Source organism: Rhipicephalus microplus, unplaced genomic scaffold, assembly GCF_043290135.1.
Source record: "Rhipicephalus microplus isolate Deutch F79 unplaced genomic scaffold, USDA_Rmic scaffold_20, whole genome shotgun sequence".
NCBI classification, from domain to species: Eukaryota; Metazoa; Arthropoda; class Arachnida; order Ixodida; family Ixodidae; genus Rhipicephalus; species Rhipicephalus microplus.
The window spans coordinates 5,885,257-5,905,991 of record NW_027464593.1 but is presented as its reverse complement, the minus strand read 5'-3'; the positions used below and the strand labels follow the sequence as shown (position 1 = coordinate 5,905,991).

Here is a 20,735-nt window from a genome sequence, read left to right as displayed (position 1 = left end):
GGCATTCCTCGTCGCAGCGCACTGTGGTTCACACATAAAGAAAAGAAATGTACGTGAACGCACTCAGTACCATGGCATTTCGAAAGAGCAAACAACCTATGCTCTCAAATGCTGTTTCTAGAACCCCATTATCGCCAATGAAGGCTCAGAGGTTGGCATTACACAACCTTTGGTACAGAATGTACTTCCCGAAGCAACGATGAAATCAGCAGGCTGCCCGACAATGTGGCTAGCGCGCACAGCCGTTGAAGACGATGCCGTTCAGCAGCACGTTCCTCAAGCGTCTGCGCATGCGCAAGCTGCTACCGTTGCGCGACTGCTGCGCTGGCCGCATCGCGATGCCATGCGCTCCGAGATTTTGCGCAAGTGTGAAACAGACTGAATCTATAACTTGATGATGAAGGTCGCGAATAGTATGACGAAAGATATGCGTAAACAAAATGTGACGTCTTAATTCTAGAACACTACTCGCACGGCTATCAAAAAACTACCGACCTTCCCAAGATTCTTCACAGGATGGGTCTGTTTCTCAGCCTACTATTCAGCGAGCTTCCTCACTGCTTGAAATTGCTTTCATAGTGTCTAGTTGGTGCATATATTGGCAATGTTATTCATTGCAAGAGAACAAAGTTTTTTTCAGCCCCCTCTCTCTCCGTAACGTGATCCCATTCCCACAAATGTCGACCTGCTTATGGGCTTGCATCCTAATACCGTGCGCACCAAGAACGGCTGAAACTTTATTCGGACACACAAGCTCCAGAACTGACAATAACAGTAGGGTCAAATGGTCGTGCCATGTGCCAAACCAGAAGGCGGTGTGTCCAAGGTGAAACTCTTTATTTGGCCGAACTAGTTGCCGTGAAAAGAAAACACAAGCTACAGCACGAGGCATTGTTCAATGATAGCAGCGAATAGAGCGTCAGCCGTCGATAATCTGGTCATTGTTAAGGCGCACTGTCTTTCATACACAATGCATTGATTGATATGCGAGCAGTACACGGACCTACAACATTTCCGCCTCCATCGGAAATACAGCCGCCGCAGCCGGGATTCGATCCCGTGACCTGCGGGTCAGCAGCCGAGTACCTTAGCCACTAGACCACCGCGGCGGGGCTACAGGATGCGCTGAGCTTCTCAGCTCTATCACTGCTCACTAAAGCCGTGGAATAATCTAAAGTGTTCGCGTTCTTTGCGCGTTACCCCGCCGTGGTGGTCTAGAGGCTAAGGTGCTGACACGCAGGTCGCGGGATCGAATCCCGGCTGCGGCGGCTGCATTTTCGTGATGGAGGCGGAAATGTTGTAGGCCCGTGTGCTCAGATTTAGGTGCACGTTAAAGAACCCCAGGTACTAGAAATTTCCGGAGCCCTCCACTACCATGTCTCTCATAATCATATGGTAATTATGGGACGTTAAACCCCACATATCTATCTATCTGTGCGCAATCTAAAGAAAATGATCTACTACAAACGTGAAGCTTCTCGAACAGTGAGGCGTGACCTGAGCCGAATATTGCTCACAGTCTTTGCGGGTTTCAACCCAACACGCAAAAATAACACGCGTGGATATTGTATGGCTAATGTCACAAATGCAATGTTAAAAAAGATGTGTCATAGGTAGAACAGCAGTAACCGCAGCTTAGCAGGTCCGTAAACGCGCAGGCACGCATTCTGGCAGCGTGTGCAACACTAAAGCTAGCGTAAAGACAGCAATGACAAGTCCCAAACAAGAAGTGAATTCCCACGGCTAATGAGGGCGAGCAGTAAAGCAAGAGGGAATAATTAGTTGACCTGTTTATCGTTCCCCGTAACTACCTCTCGCTTGAGCAATAAACATGCGCTTCGCCCTTAGTGACCGGTGCCGAGCGGAAACCAAGTGCAGAGCTGGGCAGCGTTCTTTGTTCGGTTTTATCTACCCTTGCTCCCCTTTGCCTTTCTTGTTTTTTTGCCTGTTATCTATGTTTTGTAATTTCTATTTGTTTGTAGTTCCCTGCCTATTTATTTTCTTTATTGCTCTATTTCTCACTTGCTTCCTGTTTCACTTTTTATTCGTGGTTATCCTTGTGATGTCTCCCTAGCCTTATAGCAGTAATCTCCACAATTGATATTGTTACGTGATTTCGTCTGACTGAAAGAGGGCATAGTGGGGCATACGCAAGAAAGGTGCCTCAGACTGAGAGTGAAGAAGTAGACGTTGTCGGTGAGCTGCGTTGTGGCTGCGGACTGACAACTGTTACTTCCCACGTAACATTTTGGTGGAGGTGCTGGGTACTCTTCTGACAATGGAGCTACGCAGTGGACGCCTTTTTAAGTCTGCTACCATAGCTCCGGGAGAGGATACGGCTTCGCTACCTACCTCAGCAACGACGGCAACCCGGTACGTCGCCCTAACACAACCCCGTGATCCCGGCACCTTTACTGGAGAGGACAACGCGAATGTGGACAAGTGGCTTAGCATGTACGGGCGCATCAGCAAGTAAAATGGCTGGGACCCAACCGTTATGCTTGCGAATGTCATTTTCTATCTTGACAAGACCCCTCGCATCTGGTTTGAGACCCACGAGCATGAAATCACAAGCTGGGAAATGTTTAAACAACAGCTCCACGACCTCTTTCGCAACCCGTTTGGTCAACAACTTGATGCCCGAAAGCAATTAGCTGTACGTACACCGACGTCCACCGAGCCCTACTTGACTTATATTCAAGACGTCTTAGCGTTGTGTCAAAGGGCCGATCCCAACATGACTGAGGCCGACAAGATTTTGCACGTTTTAAAAGGAATCGCCGACGATGCGTTCAGCCTGCTTGTATTTACCAACGTAACGACCATCGACGCCGTGATCAAAGAGTGCCGCCATCTCGAGCAGGCGAAGAGTCGACGCATTTTGCAGCAGTTTCAGCGCCTACCCAACACCGCGGCAACGTCGTCTTGCGAAGCCACTCCTTGTCATCCGTCTACAACTGAAGACGTGACGCGCATCATCCGACGTGAACTCGAGGCCGCTTACCCGGCTGCCAACAAACCGACGTTGCCCGACGCCTGAACGCCAGCTTTCGCCTTGATCCAGGCTGTTGTCCGCCAGGAATTCGCTAACCTTGGTATCCTGTCCACTGCATCCACACTGGATAATACTGGTCCCTCGATAGCTTCTGTGGACATGAGACGTCGCCGTCCGTACTCTATTCGAACCAGGAACCCGTCTGAATGGCGAACAGCTGATGATAAGCCAATCTGCTTTCGCTGTGGTCGCGCAGGACACATCGCTCTTTACTGCCGCAGCCAATGACCATCTATGTCTTCTGGCTCGTACCCCGCTTACAGTAACTCATTCCGTCCACCAAACCACCGTTATCCGACCCGCACTGCGTCTACAGCATTTACTGCCCCTGAGGACTACGGCCACCCTGTCCCGTTGTCGCCACCGCCTCAAAGCCGTCCTTCTCGTTCAAATACGCGTCGCCGCTCTCCCTCGCCATCGTTTAACCGCCGCATGTCCCCGGAAAACTAGGCTGCGCAGCTTCTGGAGGTGAAGCTACCCTGTCGACCTTACTCAAAAATCCTCTGTTGCCCTTACGTTTGCACCGGAACACCCTAGAAGTATATGTTGATGGCACACCTGTTGAAGCTTTGATATATACGGGTGCTCACGTCTGTATTATGAGTTCGCGTTTTCATCGTCGCATGAAGAAGGTCCTCACGCCCCCTTTGACCAGTGTCGTCCAAGTTGCAGATGGTGCAACAGTCCCTGTCGTCGGTATGTGCACAGCTCAACTTACCGTAGCCGGTCATAAAGTGGTCGTCCTTTTTACCGTGCTTGCAACATGTCCTCACGACCTCATACTGGGCCTCGATTTTCTTGCCGCCAATTCTGCTCTGATTGATTGCTCCGCTGGTGTGCTCCGCCTTGAACTGCCACAAATCAGTGCCGCCCCGTACCAACCTACATGTCGATTACAATGCAGCGATTTTGTTCGCCTGCCCTCGAAAACTGTGACGTACGTCGATTTTCTGTGCTCACCAGCTGTGCCCGACGGTGACTATTACGCTACGCCTCTCACCGACGTACTCCTTGCGCACAATGTTGCAGTGCCCTATACGGTGCTCAGCATCACAGATAACAAAACTTGTCTACCTCTTCTCAATTTCGGCTACATGAATCATGTGCTTCCACAAGGCATTTCTGTGGCCCACCTTTGTCCGTTGTTCGATTCACAAATTGAAGTGCTTGCCTTAGACACACTTGCTTCACCGCAGCGCACATCACTCGCAACACATTCGGGCAGCCGTCAAATTGTAGACATGATCGCCACTGATCTTCCGCCTCCACAAGTTGAAGCCCTACAACATCTTCTTGAGGCCTACCAGGATATTTTCGATTTTGGTGACCGACCTCTTGGGCAGACGTCCTTTGTCCAGCATGGCATACACACAGGTGATGCCAACCCTGTTCACCGCCGTCCCTACAGAGTGTCTGCTTTTGAGTGGAGCATAATTCAGAAGGAGGTGAACAAGACGCTAGCGAAGGACATTATTGAACCATCCTCCAGTCCCTGGGCATCCCCGGTGGTATTAGTTAAAAAGAAGGACGGATCGTGGCGATTTTGTGTGGACTATCACCACCTTAACAACATCACCAAGAAAGACGCATACCCGCATTGATGACACCCTTGATTGCCTCCATGGTGCCGCCTACTTCTCTTCCATCGATCTTCGTTCTGGTTATTGGCAGATTGCCGTGGACCCCATGGACCGAGAGAAGACGGCTTTTGTAACACCCGATGGCCTCTACCAATTCAAAGTCATGCCTTTCGGCTTATGTAATGCCCCCGCCACCTTTGAACGAATGATGGACTCCCTTCTCCATGGTTTCAAGTGGTCTACGTGTCTTTGTTATCTGAATGACGTGATTGTGTTTGCTCCCACTTTTGAAGCGCACCTTGAGAGACTGTCAAAAATTCTTGATGTATTCCGTCTCGCGGGCCTTCAGCTGAATTCATCTAAGTGCCGGTTTGGTCGCCGTCGCATTACAATACTTGGACATATTGTTGACGCTTACGGTGTACAGCCTGACCCAGAAAAAGTACGAGCTGTGAAGGACTTTCCTGTGCCGAAAACCGCCAAAGATGTCTGCAGCTTTGTGGGGCTCTGCTCCTATTTTCGGCGGTTCATCAAGAACTTCGCTGAAATCGCTCGGCCCCTAACAGATTTACTCAAACCGGATGAGACGTTTACCTGGGGTCCCTCGCAAGCAGCAGCATTTTCCGACCTGACCACTTGGCTCACTTCTTCTCCTGTGCTGGCTCACTTCGACCCTACGGCACCGACGGAAGTGCGCACCGATGCCAGCGGTTACGGAATAGGCGCTGTGTTGGCTCAGCGACAACGTGGGCAGCATCGCGTGATAGCTTATGCCAGCAGGCTGCTGTCCACCTCGGAGCGTAATTATTCCATCCCTGAGCGCGAATGCCTAGCGCTGGTGTGGGCAGTCACGAAATTTCGCCCTTACTTATAAGGCCGACCATTTATAGTTCTTACCGACCACCACGCTCTCTGCTGGCTCGCCTCCCTCAAAGATCCCACAGGTCGTCTCGCCCGCTGGGCACTCCGCGTCCAGGAGTATTCTTACACCGTAGTGTACAAATCAGGAAAACTGCACAAAGATGTGGATTGTCTGTCCCGCTACCCTGTGGCGGACTGCGATCCTACGAGCACTGATTCTGTGGGCTGCGTCCTTTCCATCTCCCAGCTGCTTCATCTCGGAGACGAGCAGCGTCGCGATCCGGATATCAGCCGCCTAATACAACAGCTCGAATCTTCACCGCAAGACGCTTCCGTTCGCATGTTTACCTTAAAGGACCACACCTTATATCGGCGTGATTTATCGCCCCATGGTCACGACCTACTTCTGGTCATACCAAAGCACCTGCGTTCTACAGTCCTACGCGAGCTCCATGACGTGCCAACCGCGGGTCACCTTGGTGTCTCTCGCACATATGACCGTGTGCGCCGCCGCTTCTACTGGCCTGGCCTTTCACGTTCTGTACGTCGCTATGTCAACGCTTGTGAAATTTGCCAGCGTCGCAAAAAGCCGTCGAGACTACCTTCCGGATATCTTCAGCCCAACGACATCCCATTGGAGCCATTCTTCCGTGTTGGTTTGGACCTTCTCGGTCCCTTCCTAACATCCGCCAGCGGAAACAAGTGGGTCGCGGTGGCTACGGATTACGCAACCCGTTATGCAGTTACGCGAGCCATGCCAACAAGCTGCGCTACAGACGTCGCTGATTTTCTACTACGTGATCTCATTTTAGTGTATGGAGCCCCTCGTCAACTGCTGACAGGCCGAGGCCGTACGTTTCTTTCGAAAGTGGTTGACGATATCCTGCGTTCCTGCTCTACCCAACATAAGCTCACGACATCGTACCACCCCCCGACAAACGGGCTTACAGAACGTTTAAACCGCACCTTGACAGACATGCTATCGAAATACGTCTCGGCCGACCATCGTGATTGGGACCTTGCACTACCCTACGTGACGTTCGCACACAATTCCTCCCGGCATGACACTGCCGGGTACTCGCCATTTTACCTTCTGTTTGGACGCGAACCAACATTGCCGTTGGATACCTTCCTGCCAGCCGCTGCGCAGTATACTTCTGAATATGCACGCGACGCTATTACCCGAGCTGACCATGCTCGTCAGCTTGCCCGCAGCAGATTAATGGCGTCCCAAGACTCGCAGAAGCATCGTTACGACGAGCGGCATCGCGACGAACACTTTCCAACAGGCTCCCTCGTTCTTATTTGGTCCCCTACGCGACATGCAGGCCTGTCAGAAAAACTTCTCTCTCGTTTCACGGGCCCATACCGCGTGCTTAGACGAGTGACCGACACTACATATGAAATTGTCCCTGATAGTCCATCAACCTCTTCCGCTCTTCTGTCAAGGGACATCGTCCACGTATCAAGGCTCAAGCGTTACCACACTGCTCCTGCTGTGGCCCCGTAAACTCGCCGGGTCGGCGCTTTTGCCGCCGGGGGTCGTGTTACGTGATTTCGTCTGACTGAAAGAGGGCATAGTGGGGCATACCCAAGTAAGGTGCCTCAGACTGAGAGTAAAGAAGTGGACGTTGTCAGTGAGCTGCGTTGTGGCTGCGGACCGACAACTGTTATTTTCCACGTAACAATATAATCATCAAGGCGCCCGATAACAAGAGGAAGAAACTTGGCTTCGATGCGAGCGCGTGCTCAGTATGTCACAGCAGGCTATGTTATGCGTTGTTTTTCCTGCGTAACGCCAAGTGATCACGACAACATGTGACCACCCGGCCCCCTAAAGTGCTAGCAGTGAATGTGATAGCAACAAATCCTACTATTATCCGATGTAAGGCTAGCGGTTGTAAAGGCTTCACGGAATGAACAAGGCGCAAACGAGTCGAGCACAAGAAGAGACATAAACGAACGCCTTTCTTTCATTCCTGTCTCCTTTTGTGTTCGCCTCATTTGCGCTTTATTACTTCCGTAAAACATGCATCAACTTGCCCATCAAGAAGTTCTGTCTGTAAACTTGTTTTGGTGCGATCTTGCGTAACTCGACTAAACGCTGGTGTAAAAGAATACGGTCCCTCCTGGCAGAGCTGTAGTTTTCGTAGTTTCTTCGCTTTGAAACAAGAGCACGCAGACGGGCACACGAGGCGTCGGCTGATCTTGCCCTCCAAGCACGTGCCAGCGACGGCGACTGCGCCCTATCAGTCGAAGTTCATAGCTGCTACTCAAGCGACTCCCCCACGCCCCACGCGTTTTCTCATGCTCTTACAGGGCGGGCGGGCCGTTTCCTCAATAACGGCAGCTTTCGCGAACAACGAGTTGTATTGTACGCCAGATTTCGCAGGCGAGGTTAAGACGTCGCAAGCGCCTTCCTTGTTACGAAGAATTGGTCGGTTCGTTTCATCATTGTTGCAGCCTCGCTCGTCGCCCCCTCTCGTGTGCTTTTTCCCTTGGGTAGAACATATGATGCAGCGGTGTGATCGGTTTAGACTTCGTACAAAACACGACAGCGACGATGACGGCGATGCAGAAACTTGCCGAGGGTGTATTGCTATCACAATAAAGGTAGCGGTGACAATATATCTGAAGAATATTTTTAAGAAGCAATTTAACGTCTGTATGTCAATGGTAGCATTGCGACCGGAGACGAAACCTGGAAGAGCTTCCACCCTACGGCACGCTCAGACAAGTGTTCTCGCAGAGATTTCAGCCTCAATACGCAAGAGTTCACGTGTTACAAAGTGCTGAACCCTGTGACGTAAAGGTGACATCATAGGGCGACATGATCAAGGTGACATGATCAAGGTGACATCATCAATGTCGCCCGTGATGATTTTTTGCTTCCCTTGATGTTGACGCGGACGACTGTCGCTTTTCGCATATGATGAAGCATCGAAGGCTGTCGCCTTAATGAACTGTAACCTAACACTAACACTGAAATATGCATGCCTAGTTTTGCTTGGAATACCTTGACGATCTTTTGCAGAACCACCGCTGTCACCACCAGGGGAAAGCGTGTCATCGCAGTCGCCTTCGAACTCCGCGAGGAGTCGCCTCCTGAGCAGGGAAACCTCCGTGTTGAAGAACAGTGACTCCGAGCATCCAGCATCCTTGACAGCCGAGTATATGCAGAACTTCATCTCCTTCAATAACCTAGAAGTATCCAAATACAATACAGGCATTATTAATATGATGGTTGGTGCCAGGCTTATGGATTTCGCAATATAGAAGACTTACCCTCCTGACGTTTTTTGCTGCACGAAGGGACAACCCTCGATATAATCTTCACCCGCATATAAGCATTCGTAGAAGGCAACTTCGCAATTCAGGAAGTGTTTATGTCCAATTCAGTGACATCTTAATGTCACTTCCCGTGTCTAACATTACCGTGTACCTGTGTCAGTCATGGAACAGCATGTGTCATTACCATGGTTCGGTGAACTCACTTCAGACTCAGATCAAGCTGTGAATCTGAGTCTGACTGGGTCCAGGTGGGTAATATTTTGGAGATTTTGAGTCTGAGTGAGTCAGGTTAAAAAAAATGTTGGTGAGTCCGAGTCAGAGTGAGTCCAAAGCATGAGATATAGCGAGTCTGAGTCAGTTTGCCGACCTAAAGTCATATCAACTCATCTTCAAGGTTACTAGCAGCGTCACCTAAGTTCCCATTTATACGCACGTCTACTCACACGTGTTGCAAGGCAGTGCCTTTTGTACATCATTTCAATAATTATTGATTGGAAGTGTGATTTATGCAGAAGGCCTTGACTTCCCTCCCCACCCCTAACTTCTCCGAGGAAGTAATGATATATATATATATATTATGAAGTCTTGGTAGTCTGGGTTGCGACAGCGTTTAATTGAGGAAAGACCTCGCAAAACGAACGGGCAGAGCCAGTACACAGACGATGACGATGATGATGAACCAGAGTGGCAATGAGGACAAAGAGACAAGCGGATGATGGTGATTGCGATCATGCAGGGATGAGGACAATGCAAGTAACAAATGCCCACACTAATTCCCCCCACTTGGAAGCGGACATCCTGGCCGCCGTAAGTCAAAGTGACGGGGAACGTCGCGTGAAAGGTTTCATGCGACAGACGTGGACAATCTCTGTGTTGCGGTAGCGGCGGTCTGTTGGGGCGACGAGTGGTGTCACACGATAATTAACTGGAGAAGTCTGTTCTAAAACAATGTATGGGCCGATGAAGCGTGGTTGGAATTTGTCACAGAGACCAGGAGTGCGAATAGGTGTCAAAAGCAGCACCTCGTCACCAGGTTGGAAAGACACAACGCGGTGGGATTCGTCATAGGTGATCTTTCGCTCGTGCTGTCTCGCTTCAGTATTGATGCGAGCCTGATGGCGAGACTGAGCCAGGCGGGAAATGTATTCTTCGCTAGAAGACTGACACGAATTCCCATGGCTGCTAAAGAAGGAGACGTCGAGAAAGGTAGTCGGGGTGCGTCCGTACACGAGGTAAAACGGTGAGTAGCAAGTTGTTCGCTGAACGGCGGTGTAGTAAGCGAATGTCAGGAATGGTAAAAGAGTATCCCAGTTTTTGTGGTCGGGTTGGACGTAAACGGCTATCATGTCTGCAAGGGTTCGGTGAAATCTTTCTGTGAGACCATTTGTCTGAGGGTGGTAGCTTGAAGCTGTCTTGTGAGTAGTTCCAGAAGCGCGGAGTACTTCATTTACCATTTGTGACAGGAACACTTTGCCGCGATCACTAAGCAGTACACGAGGAGCCCCATGACGCAGTATTATTGCGTGAAGAATAAGGTCTGCAACTTCCACAGCTGAGCCTGTAATAACAGAGGAAGTCTCAGCGTATCGTGTCAGGTGGTCCACGGCGGTCACTATCCATCGTTTGCCAGCAGATGTGACGGGGAGAGGCCCGTAAAGGTCAACACCTACAACCTCGAAAGGCATTGACGGGCACGGAAGGGGCTGTAGAGGTCCAGCAGGTGCAGACGTGGGGAGTTTACGACGCTGGCATGGGTAGCAGGAACCGACGTACCGCGCTACACTAGAAGAAAGGCCAGGCCAGTAATAACGACATCGAATGCGGTCAAGAGTTTTTTTAAAACCAAGATGACCAGCAGTCAAGTCGTCGTGGAAGGCTTCGAGCACCTGAAGTCGAAGAGAGCGTGGCAGTACAGGAACCCAGCGCTGACCGTCAGGGTGGTAGACGTGGCGGTAGAGAACCCCATTGTCCAGCTTAAAGTGCAGGAGTTGACGACGGAGTCGCGCGTTTGGTGGATGAGAAACTCCCGAAAGGTGGTCCATCATGCGTCTGCAGTATGAATCGGACCGCTGGTGGGAGATAAATGTTGCCTGGTCGTCCGAAAAGGGTGGCGTTATTGATGCGAGCGTATGAACTTCGGTAGATGTGGCGTTTGAGTTCTCAACAACGCTGATATGGGTAGTTGGAAGCGGGCAACGAGATAAAGCATCGGCGTCTCGAGGTTTTCTGCCTGACTTGTAAGTTATGTCAAAGTCGTACTCCTGCAAGCGTAGTATCCACCGACCCAAGCGTCCGGACAAGTTTTTCAGTGTAGAAAGCCAGCATAAGGCATGATGGTCCGTAACGATTGTGAAGTGACGGCCGTGGAGATAGGGACGGAACTTCTGGACCGACCAAACCACAGCCAGACACTCTTGCTCAATTATAGTGTAGTTCTTTTCAGCAGGGGTGAGTACGCGACTGGCATATGCAACAACTTTCTCTAGGGAAGACTTGTCACGTTGTAGAAGAACGGCTCCCATACCAAGGCCGCTAGCGTCGGTATGAAGGATAGTCGGTGCGGCTTCGTCAAAGTGGCAGAGCAGAGGTTCAGACGTGAGTGACCGCTTCAACAGCTCGAATGCCGTTTCACATTCTTGAGACCACAGAAAGGGGACGTTCGAAGCGAGTAGTTGGTGTAATGGAGCAGCAATAGAAGCGAAGTTCTGGATAAACCGGCGAAAATAGGAGGCGAGGCCAAGGAAACTGCGAAGGTCCTTTGGTTTTTCGGGACGCGGAAAGTGACGGACTGCAGAAATCTTGTCAGGGTCGGGCCGGATGCCATCTTTGTTAACGACATGTCCTAAGACCTTGATAGATTTGCTAGCGAAAGAGCATTTCTTAGTGTTTATTTGAAGCCCGGCGCCGGCAAGGCACGTCAGAACTTGATCCAGTCGTTCTAGGTGCTCAGGAAACGTTGACGAAAAGATAATAATGTCGTCCAGGTAGCACAGGCAACTTTTCCATTTCAGACCGCGCAGCACGGTATCTATCATGCGCTCAAAAGTCGCGGGTGCGTTGCAGAGCCCGAAAGGCATCACGTTGAATTCATATAGCCCGTCGGGGGTTGCAAACGCCGTTTTATGCTTATCGTCTTCATGCATGGGAATCTGCCAGTACCCAGAACGCAAGTCGATGCTTGAAAAGAATTCCGCGCCTTGTAGGGAATCAAGGGCGTCGTCAATGCGTGGCATAGGGTACACGTCCTTGCGTGTGATCTTATTGAGCGCCCGGTAGTCCACGCAAAAACGCACAGAGCCATCCTTTTTGCGGACCAAAACAATGGGAGACGACCAAGGGCTAGATGAAGGACGGATGACTTCCCGTTTAAGCATGTCCGCAACGTTTTCTTCTATAATTTTTCTTTCAGTCAGAGACACGCGGTAGGGTCGGCGGTGTACGATAGATGTCCCAACAGTTTGAATTCGATGTGCTGTAGTATTAGTGCGGCCCAGCTTAGACGAGCAAATGTCGAAAGAATTTGCATGTTTCTGTAACAATGCGAGCAGCTGCTGCCTCTGTGAATATGTCAATTCGCTGCTGATAGTGGTGGTAAAGGCGGAGGAAGAAACATGCTCACCGAGGCAAGGCTCTTTGGATGCGATGGCCTGAAGTGGCGTGACAAATACAGGCTCGAAGTCAGCAACATGGGCCACAGTAGTGCCCTGTGGCAGTAAGATCTTCTCCGGTGTAGAGTTGACAGCGGTGACAACTGCCGAGCCATTGCAAAAACGAACGACACCGGACGGAAGAACTACACCTTTGCGAACGCAAAGTGGTGACGGTGAGACCAATACATCCCCGTGATAGATGTCGTTGGACGTAATGCTGACAATTTGCTCTTGTAGTGGCGGCAGTTCGATGTCTTTCGCAGCGACCAGACGAAGTGGCTTCTGATTGTCGTCGTTAAGCATGTAGTCCGTGTCAGCGAGGTGAACGACGCGTTGTCCACAACAAATCGCCGCGGAAGCAGATGATAGAAAATCCCACCCTAAAATTAGTTGGTGAGAGCAGCGGGACAGGACAGCAAACTGGACATGATGGCGGATGCCGTCGATGAAAAGACGCACAGTAGAAAACGCGGAAGGGTGAATGACGTTCCCCTGGGCAGCAACTAATGTGGGGCCATCGTAAGGCGTCATTACTTTCCTTAAACGTTCACACAAATCAGCACGTATCACAGACAATGTCGCACCTGTGTCCACAAAAGCATCGACTCGCACTCCTTCCACTTCCACAGAAACCATGTTACACGGGCCCGATGGAGGAATTTCAGTTCTGATTCCGAATGCAGTTTTTCCTCCACAAACTGCATCACTTAGTTTTCCGAATGAATTTCAGAGGTGAATGAGGCGAGCCGAAGTGGAGAAGTGGAACGGCGGAAGGGCGAAGGCGAGCGGCGTCTCGTGTTTCGGCTGTTTCGTGGTGAAGTCGATGCAGGAGGAGATGGAGAACGGTGCGGGGGAGACGAATAACGCTGACCTTGATAAGACGCCCCGGCGTACAAATCCCGTTCACGCACGTCGTTCCGACGCTCATCTTGCTGGCGCTTTTGGCAGAAACGAGATATGTGGCCGCGATAGCCACAGTAGTAGCAAACAGGGCGAGACGAGCGCCACGGTGGGGAATAGAAGACATTCGGGGCACCTGTAGATAGCGCGGTCAGGTGGGCTGGAGGGTCAGGGGGTATGGAATGGTAGTTGACCGGGGGAGCGGCAGCAACTGTCGCGTAGGATGGACGCGGCAATGTCGCGTGGGCGTCGCTGGGAGGCACGGCAGCAACTTCAGGGTACGTGGGTATGGGGCGTAAAGCATGTGGCTGTACGGGCGCAGAGCCAGTCAGGGATGTAAGTTCCTCCCTGATGATGTCACGTAAGGGCATTCCCGAAGGCTGTGTAGGTCGTGGTGTAGGAGGTGTGAAGCCCATGGACCGCAATTCTTCGCGTATAATGTCCCGGATGAGGTCGCGCAGGTGGCCATCTGACGTGGAGTGGTGGTCGCCAATGTCTGGTTGGAGGCGAACGGAGTCCAGCGCATCAAGGCGCTGGCATGTCGTCACGACATCAGCGATGGTAGCTGGGTTTTGCACAGCGAGTGCATTAAAGGCAACAGGCCCAATGCCTTTCAATACGTGGCGCACTTTGTCCGATTCCGGCATGGATTGATTGACACGCCGGCACAGTGCGAGGACATCCTCGATGTATGATGTGTACGATTCACCGGGATGTTGTCGGCGAGTATCAAGTGTCCTCTTCGCGACGGCGGATCGAATGTCCGGGGTGCCAAAAACGTGTCGCAGCTGCTGCTGGAAGGTAGCCCAGTCGGGTAAGTCAATGACGTGGTTAAAATACCATGTCTTTGCGACTCCGGTCAGATAAAATGGGACGTAACGCAGTTTGGCGGCCTCGTCCCACCGATTAGCGACACTTACGCGGTCGTAGTCGTCGAGCCAGTCTTCTACGTCTTCTCCACGACGACCAGCGAAGAGCGGGGGTTCCCGCTGATGTCCGTGTATGTAAATAGGAGGGGCAGCTTGCGTCGGTGCATGGTTGATGACATGAGCGCCGGTAGGCTCGGTTTGGGACATGCTGCCTGACAGTGGGCGCAATCGGCGGCCTGAACGAAGCTCCAGCGGGTAGAGCGGGCTGCGGGAGGTAAGAGGACCGAAAATCCACCTCCACCACGTATGAAGTCTTGGTAGTCTGGGTTGCGACAGCGTTTAATTGAGGAAAGACCTCGCAAAACGAACGGGCAGAGCCAGTACACAGACGATGACGATGATGATGAACCAGAGTGGCAATGAGGACAAAGAGACAAGCGGATGATGGTGATTGCGATCATGCAGGGATGAGGACAATGCAAGTAACAAATGCCCACAATATATATATATATATATATATATATATATATATATATGTATTATGTTCTCATCTCATTCAAGAAAATGGCCTCATTGGTTTTGGAGCACTCATAACTCGCATTCGCAGGTACTATATCAAAAGACACCAAGAAGAACACCAATTATGCGGGATATCGGTGTTATAAAGCATTCATACCAGGGTCGGGAAACCTTATTCTAAAGTAACATACTCTTGAGCCGACTCACTGGGACTCACACAGACTCAGATCGAGCCACGAGTTTTAATCTGAGTGAGTCCGATGAGAAACGTTTTGGATTCTCATCGCAAAAAAAAATTCTTGGGTGTGTCTGAGTATGCTCCACAAGTTTTGACGACAAATGATCATAACTTTATTTGTATGCTAAAACAAGACATTAAGTAGTGATACATTTGTCCCGGTGCAACTACGAGAAATATACAGGCCAAGATAACCTTGATATATATTTTTTAATTTGTTCAATCAACGCCACAAAAGGGTCTGAATAACGACACGCTGAAGCTTCAGCATCATGCGTTTTATAGCATGCAAAACCTGCAACTGGCAATTGCATTTCTAAGTTTTTTTAAACGTTTATGCAAAATAAGTGCAGAGCAGAATTAAGCACATCGAAACGAGCTTCCATGTGTCGCCATTCTGCCTTGTCACCTCGCGAGTCGTACACCTCCGTGAAAAACAGCTTATACATTGCCTCGTAAAGTAGTTATTAAAGCAGTTTTCGAAGCTGCTCCAACGCATTTATTTATTTCTTTCTGATGCCTTAAGACTGATGTATCAAACGTATTGGAGCTATAATAAGTGACAAACTTTGAATGAAAATAGAAGTTCCACCCACAGCCACTCTTATACCACCAAAAAAATAATTTTTAAAACGTTTCATCCAATCGCGTACAACTATTTCCGTGATTGAGGTACCACATAATAGCGCGAACAAGGAAAACACAGATCAGAGAAAAGAAGTATAACACAGCCGTGCTACCTTTTTATCTTATTCTTGTTTTTCAAGTTCGCGATGCTATATGTGTACCCCATTGACGTTAACCAACTCACTCAACAAGGACCCTTACTTGACCTTGTCGGGCCGATGGGCCCTTATCTGCAACACGCACGGTGGAAGGAGGGCGAGGAGAGCACATGCGCATTGCACATGCGTGGGACGAGCGTGGGCATCCAAAAAATCCACAGGGGGCGGGAAAACGGCAGGCGGATAAAGGGGCTTTTTGATGGCATGCAGGGTATCGATGGGATACTGTGCCGGTCGCGCTAGGCGCGATGGGTTTTTCCTCCATGCGTGCTACAGAGCTGAGGCCACGCGGGTGTTAAGGCGAGTCGATGGCTCGCATTCTATTAAGTGATACGTGTGTGTTTGCTTTCCTGCTGCTATGTTTCGCACTGGCTTTCCTGTCGTTATGTCCCGTGCCGTATGTTTCCTTAACCGCCTGTCTGCGGGGTTTGTTCGTTCCGGGTTTTCGTGTCCTCCTGTGTATGCTACTGCTGAGTTCTGCCGGTCCGGAAGGCTGCTTGTGATTAATTAGAGCGGCGAAACAAAAGCGGTTCTTGTTCTCAGCGTCGCTGGCTGGTGTCCTGCGAATTTTTTGCTGACTGGCCCTCCTGAGCGAAGGCAGGGCCTTTTACTTTATTTTCATAACGTCCGCCACTTTTCAAATGTGTGAGATAGTTGGTGTGCCCATACAGACATGGTGGTGGCACTGATTCAAGTCGAGTCCTAATCAATTTTATCAGAAGTTCTGGCATAAGGTCAGTGGGAAAGGCGAAGCACTGTTTAATATTAGTGCAGACAATGTACAGTTCCTAAGAAAGCAACATTGTTTTTATATAGTATAACGACTGGTATGCGTAATAGCTGGAGGTTACTACGTTACGTCGGGACGAATCTGCTTTTTAAAGGTTACGTTGGCTCCGATCTATGCATTCGAGTTGAAATTACGCCGCTATAACCAAAGTGACGGTGGAAACGAAAGTGCGTGTTTTACTTAGGTCTCAGCTGTCCCGTTTTGATCCGTGCGCATTGTAAATATATTTACGTTTTGGAACGAAAACTGCGGGTGCGAAATTATTTCACAGGCAATTGACAAGCGTGCGCAGTTTGATGGACAGGGCTTGTATTTATTCTAAGGTTTTAACCAACTATAAGTGCGAGGCCAAGAATCACTGAGGCACTTACGAGCACAGCGCATCTGTTGACGAGTTGTTCACTTCGACCAAGGCCGACGAAACGTTCCGAGCTGGCACGGGAGCTGGAAGCAGCCGATCGAAAGCGACACCACAGAGAAGCAGTCTCTTCACGGCTGCGAACTCGTCGCAGGAGCTCTGGAGCGCGGACACGGGTCCACGCTGCCTCTGCATATCTGCAGGGTGTATGCGTATGTGAAACACTATTGTAAGACACACTTGGATACGGCGTGTATCAATATTGCTAACTGGTCTCCCGCCCTCACTCTTTTTTTTTCACAGCAGAGCTGTTAGGGTCGAGGTCTGACATGTGTCGTCGATAAAAAAAAAAACATTTTAATTGTGCACGTGCACGTGCTCCATCCCCGCCCGAGAACTCGTCGGAGATCGTTCTAAGGAGAAGCTGCATCGTGCAGCCCCTCATTGGTGTTGGCCGCTCTCGTGTTGCCTTGTTAACTTTTGTTAGACCAGTGCGGGGGTTACCGGAGGTTTGCCCGATAACTGGGGCACATGTGAGATATACGTAACGTGCAAGTACGTCACATCGCGAAGCTCTGCGATACAATCTCGGGATATGAGGCGCCATCACCCAGCAAATGCCAGAGGACTTGCTCGGAGTGTTTCGTAATGAACTGTTGTGTCGTCCGTGATCTCCGTAGCATCTCCTGTTGCCATGCAGCTCTCACCGATCATTCAGCTCTCGCATATCCCATCGACACTACGTCGCAACGCCATTTGTGAGATACTTGACTGTCACACGAGGAGCGTAAACGAGATAAAAAAAAGAACCACAGGTGGGAAGTTACTGTTTGCGAAAGGTGATCACAAACCAGCGTTACCGCACAAAAGAGCTCTCCGACAAACACAGGACATGGCTCATGGGCGCATAACTACAAAGGACATCAAGGCTTAACAACGTGCGTGTGTACGCGCGTCCTCTCATAACAGGCAAGTTATGCTTCGAAATGTCTTGCGAAGATTTTCCCCCATTGCGTGCGAGACCCTGAGCTCGGACACTGCAGTGCAGACAGAAAGGATCCGAGTTCCTCAGTCAACACTGCTTCGCCGATAGCTGCATAATTTCCTTAACACGCTTTTCTTTCCTCATGCGCGAAAGGCAAACGACACGTGCTCTACGTCAACACGTGCTCTACGTCAAACGTCAAACACGTGGTCTACGTCAGAAGATCCACTGCATGAACGTAAACACGGTGAAGTCACTGAGACGTATGTGCTCGGTAATGGCAGAGAGAAGACCAGAACTCACGTCAGTTGCGAGTTATGTATAGGAACTTTATACATCAGAACTGTTAGGAGTAGAGGTTTACCTACAGGCCTAGTGAGAAATAAATAGTAATTCACAGGCAAAGAAAAATGTGAAGGGCAAACGTAGCCATATATCTAATAGCACAGCAAGTCGTGTGAGAGATGTAGGTGAGAAGGCAGAAGCCTAACCATGTCAGGACGAGCTAGGTGCCCACCAGCTCTGTTCTGGCTGCGTCCCACGAGACGCACTGCTAGCTGTGCTAATACTTTTTTTTTCTACAGGGAGGAGTGGCTCGAAGAGAACACGTTTATTTACTTGACAGCATATGGTAACAAAGAATTTATCCCAATTTCTTCACATTTGATGGCCTCCATGACAACCCAGATCCCCAGTCGATACTAGCATTCTCCGCCATCCTCTCGTACAGTCGTGCAAGTAATACTACCCGGCCGAGGGGACGCGTTTTTAAATCAACACTCATTTCGTAAGAGCCTCAGGTATAATTTTAGTTTGTTAACCACCTTGCTTTAGTGCTATTCCGGAATCCATCGCCCAACATGATAGGCTGGATGAATTGTGACATCTGGTGGGCCCAAGATTAGCCAGGCAAGCAAATAACTGTTGTAGCAGAAACGCAGTGCATATTTTTCTGTTAGTTTATACTCCCTGCAGTGTCCTGGTGCCCAATGAGCTGCAGTTGTAAATATGTTTTCCTCGAGGGAACTAGTTGAAAGCAAAGAGTGACCGCAATTGAAATTGCAGCAAACGTCACAATACTGTAGCGAAACGTCGCCGTTGTTCAAAGTTAGGCGCATCGGACGACCAGGGAGACGAATAAGTGTGGGTGAAACTCCGCGGAGGCAATCGATGAGAAGTCAACACGATGATTTCGGGGAGCACTCATTGGGGGTTTATTTAGCTAACACAACTTCAATTTACAAAATGCACTAGGTCACAAAGACAAAACATAGAAAATGGTGGCATACCCCTCGGCCTGCATGGCCTGGTCTCCGGTGGTGAGATCCGCTGTTTACCCCGACTCCGCTCCCTTTTCAAATTCAAACATCCTCTTTTTAACCCTTGGTCGAACAAAGAGTCTTCACAAAAACCAATCACATGTTGGGACTCGCATCATCACAACCAATCACAGAAACACTTTCATAAAAGACACTACATTTGTAAAAACCTCCTTACCAAATGAAACACGCAAAGGGATAGGTTCTCCGCACGTGACACTTTCTCCCATGCCAGGCCGTGCTGCCCAACATTACTCGTGCTGCCTCCATCGGCCGAGTTCAGTCGGCGGCCGTTCTCACGCTCGAGCCCCGTCAGTTCTTTCGTTAATTGTTGCTTCCTAGAAGCGTCCTTAAGAGCGATGCGTACACCATTGGGCTTCGTGCGCTTACCAGGTGTACATGCGACAGCGAGGCGCCCCGACATCATAACAACAGCGGGGGAGAATATGGTCGTTTACCTGCCGCCACTATGTCTCGGTCAGGCTAAGTGGTCGCGTCCCCATGTCATTTTCAATGACACGCGTGCCTGCCAACAATGGCTTAAACTCAGACGGTGGCGCCGGACCTGCCTCTTGCTAGACGCTTTTCTGAGTAAGCTTTCCCCTTCTAATGCCGAACGGGGGCGACCTTGACTGCTCCGCTTGTGAGCCGTAAAAGAACAAGGTTTTCCGGGAAACATTGCTCTCGCGACAATACGTCGGTTTTATAGTCCAGTACCCGGTATTCCATAAACTCCTTTGCGCGTACCGCAATACTGAACAAGCTGAAAACCTCTTAGAAGTGTGGCAGCTTGGGCTAGTTGGTATGGCATGACGATAGTTATAGCGCGAGAACAAAACGACGACACAGAGACAAGAAGTGTCTTTCGTGTCCTTCTTGTCTCTGTGTCGTCGTTTTGTTCTCGCGCTATAACTATCGCCTGAAAACCTCTATTCTTGATCCACTCCTGGCAAGTGACTATCACCGGAAGTTACAGCTCAACAACGCCAACCTGCCATGCTTAAACCCTAACAACACGTACTTGTTACACGCGTCAGCGTGTGGTGTCCCGTCTCCTTCAATAGAGACGCGATGTGACGCCGAGTGTACGCGCTATAAGCTGTCGAGTGGTAACGTTTAAGTGTGATCAGGGCTTTACGCTGACCACACTTGATGTTTCCCCGTGATCTTACTGAATTCCTTTTCACACTCTCTTCCGCACTCACCTTTACCTTACTGTGTACCTGCTTTCACGAGTCAATGAACGGCGCTCTTCTGACAGCCCTCTTGCTGTCGAGGCATATACATTTGTTCCCTCTGCGGAACGGCAACCATGACGAAAAAAAGCTTTTTGCCAAACCTTCCTCGCATGATATCTTACCTGCCGGTATAGAGCACGACACCTGATGCCTCTGATTGAACAGCTTGGCAATGTAGTCACGCACGTCCCTGATGTTGCTGAAGAGCGCTTTGAGCGATCCGCAAGAGTTCTTCAGCACTTTTTCGTAGGTGCACCTTGCGTAATCTTCCAAGAGTCTGCAATGCGAAACGAAAAA

At 50.0% G+C, this 20,735-nt stretch overlaps 1 protein-coding gene across 1 annotated transcript in view; it reads right to left on the bottom strand.

Moving 5' to 3' along the window:
* Positions 1-20,735, bottom strand: part of LOC119180994 (uncharacterized) — a 160,105-nt gene that overhangs the window by 4,116 nt on the left and 135,254 nt on the right. The window contains exons 13-15 of the mRNA XM_075883682.1: positions 20,561-20,715; positions 16,910-17,093; positions 8,513-8,697 (exon numbers count right to left, since the gene is read on the bottom strand). Coding sequence (XP_075739797.1) covers positions 8,513-8,697; positions 16,910-17,093; positions 20,561-20,715 — 524 coding nt within the window. The remainder of the gene's footprint in view (positions 1-8,512; positions 8,698-16,909; positions 17,094-20,560; positions 20,716-20,735) is intronic.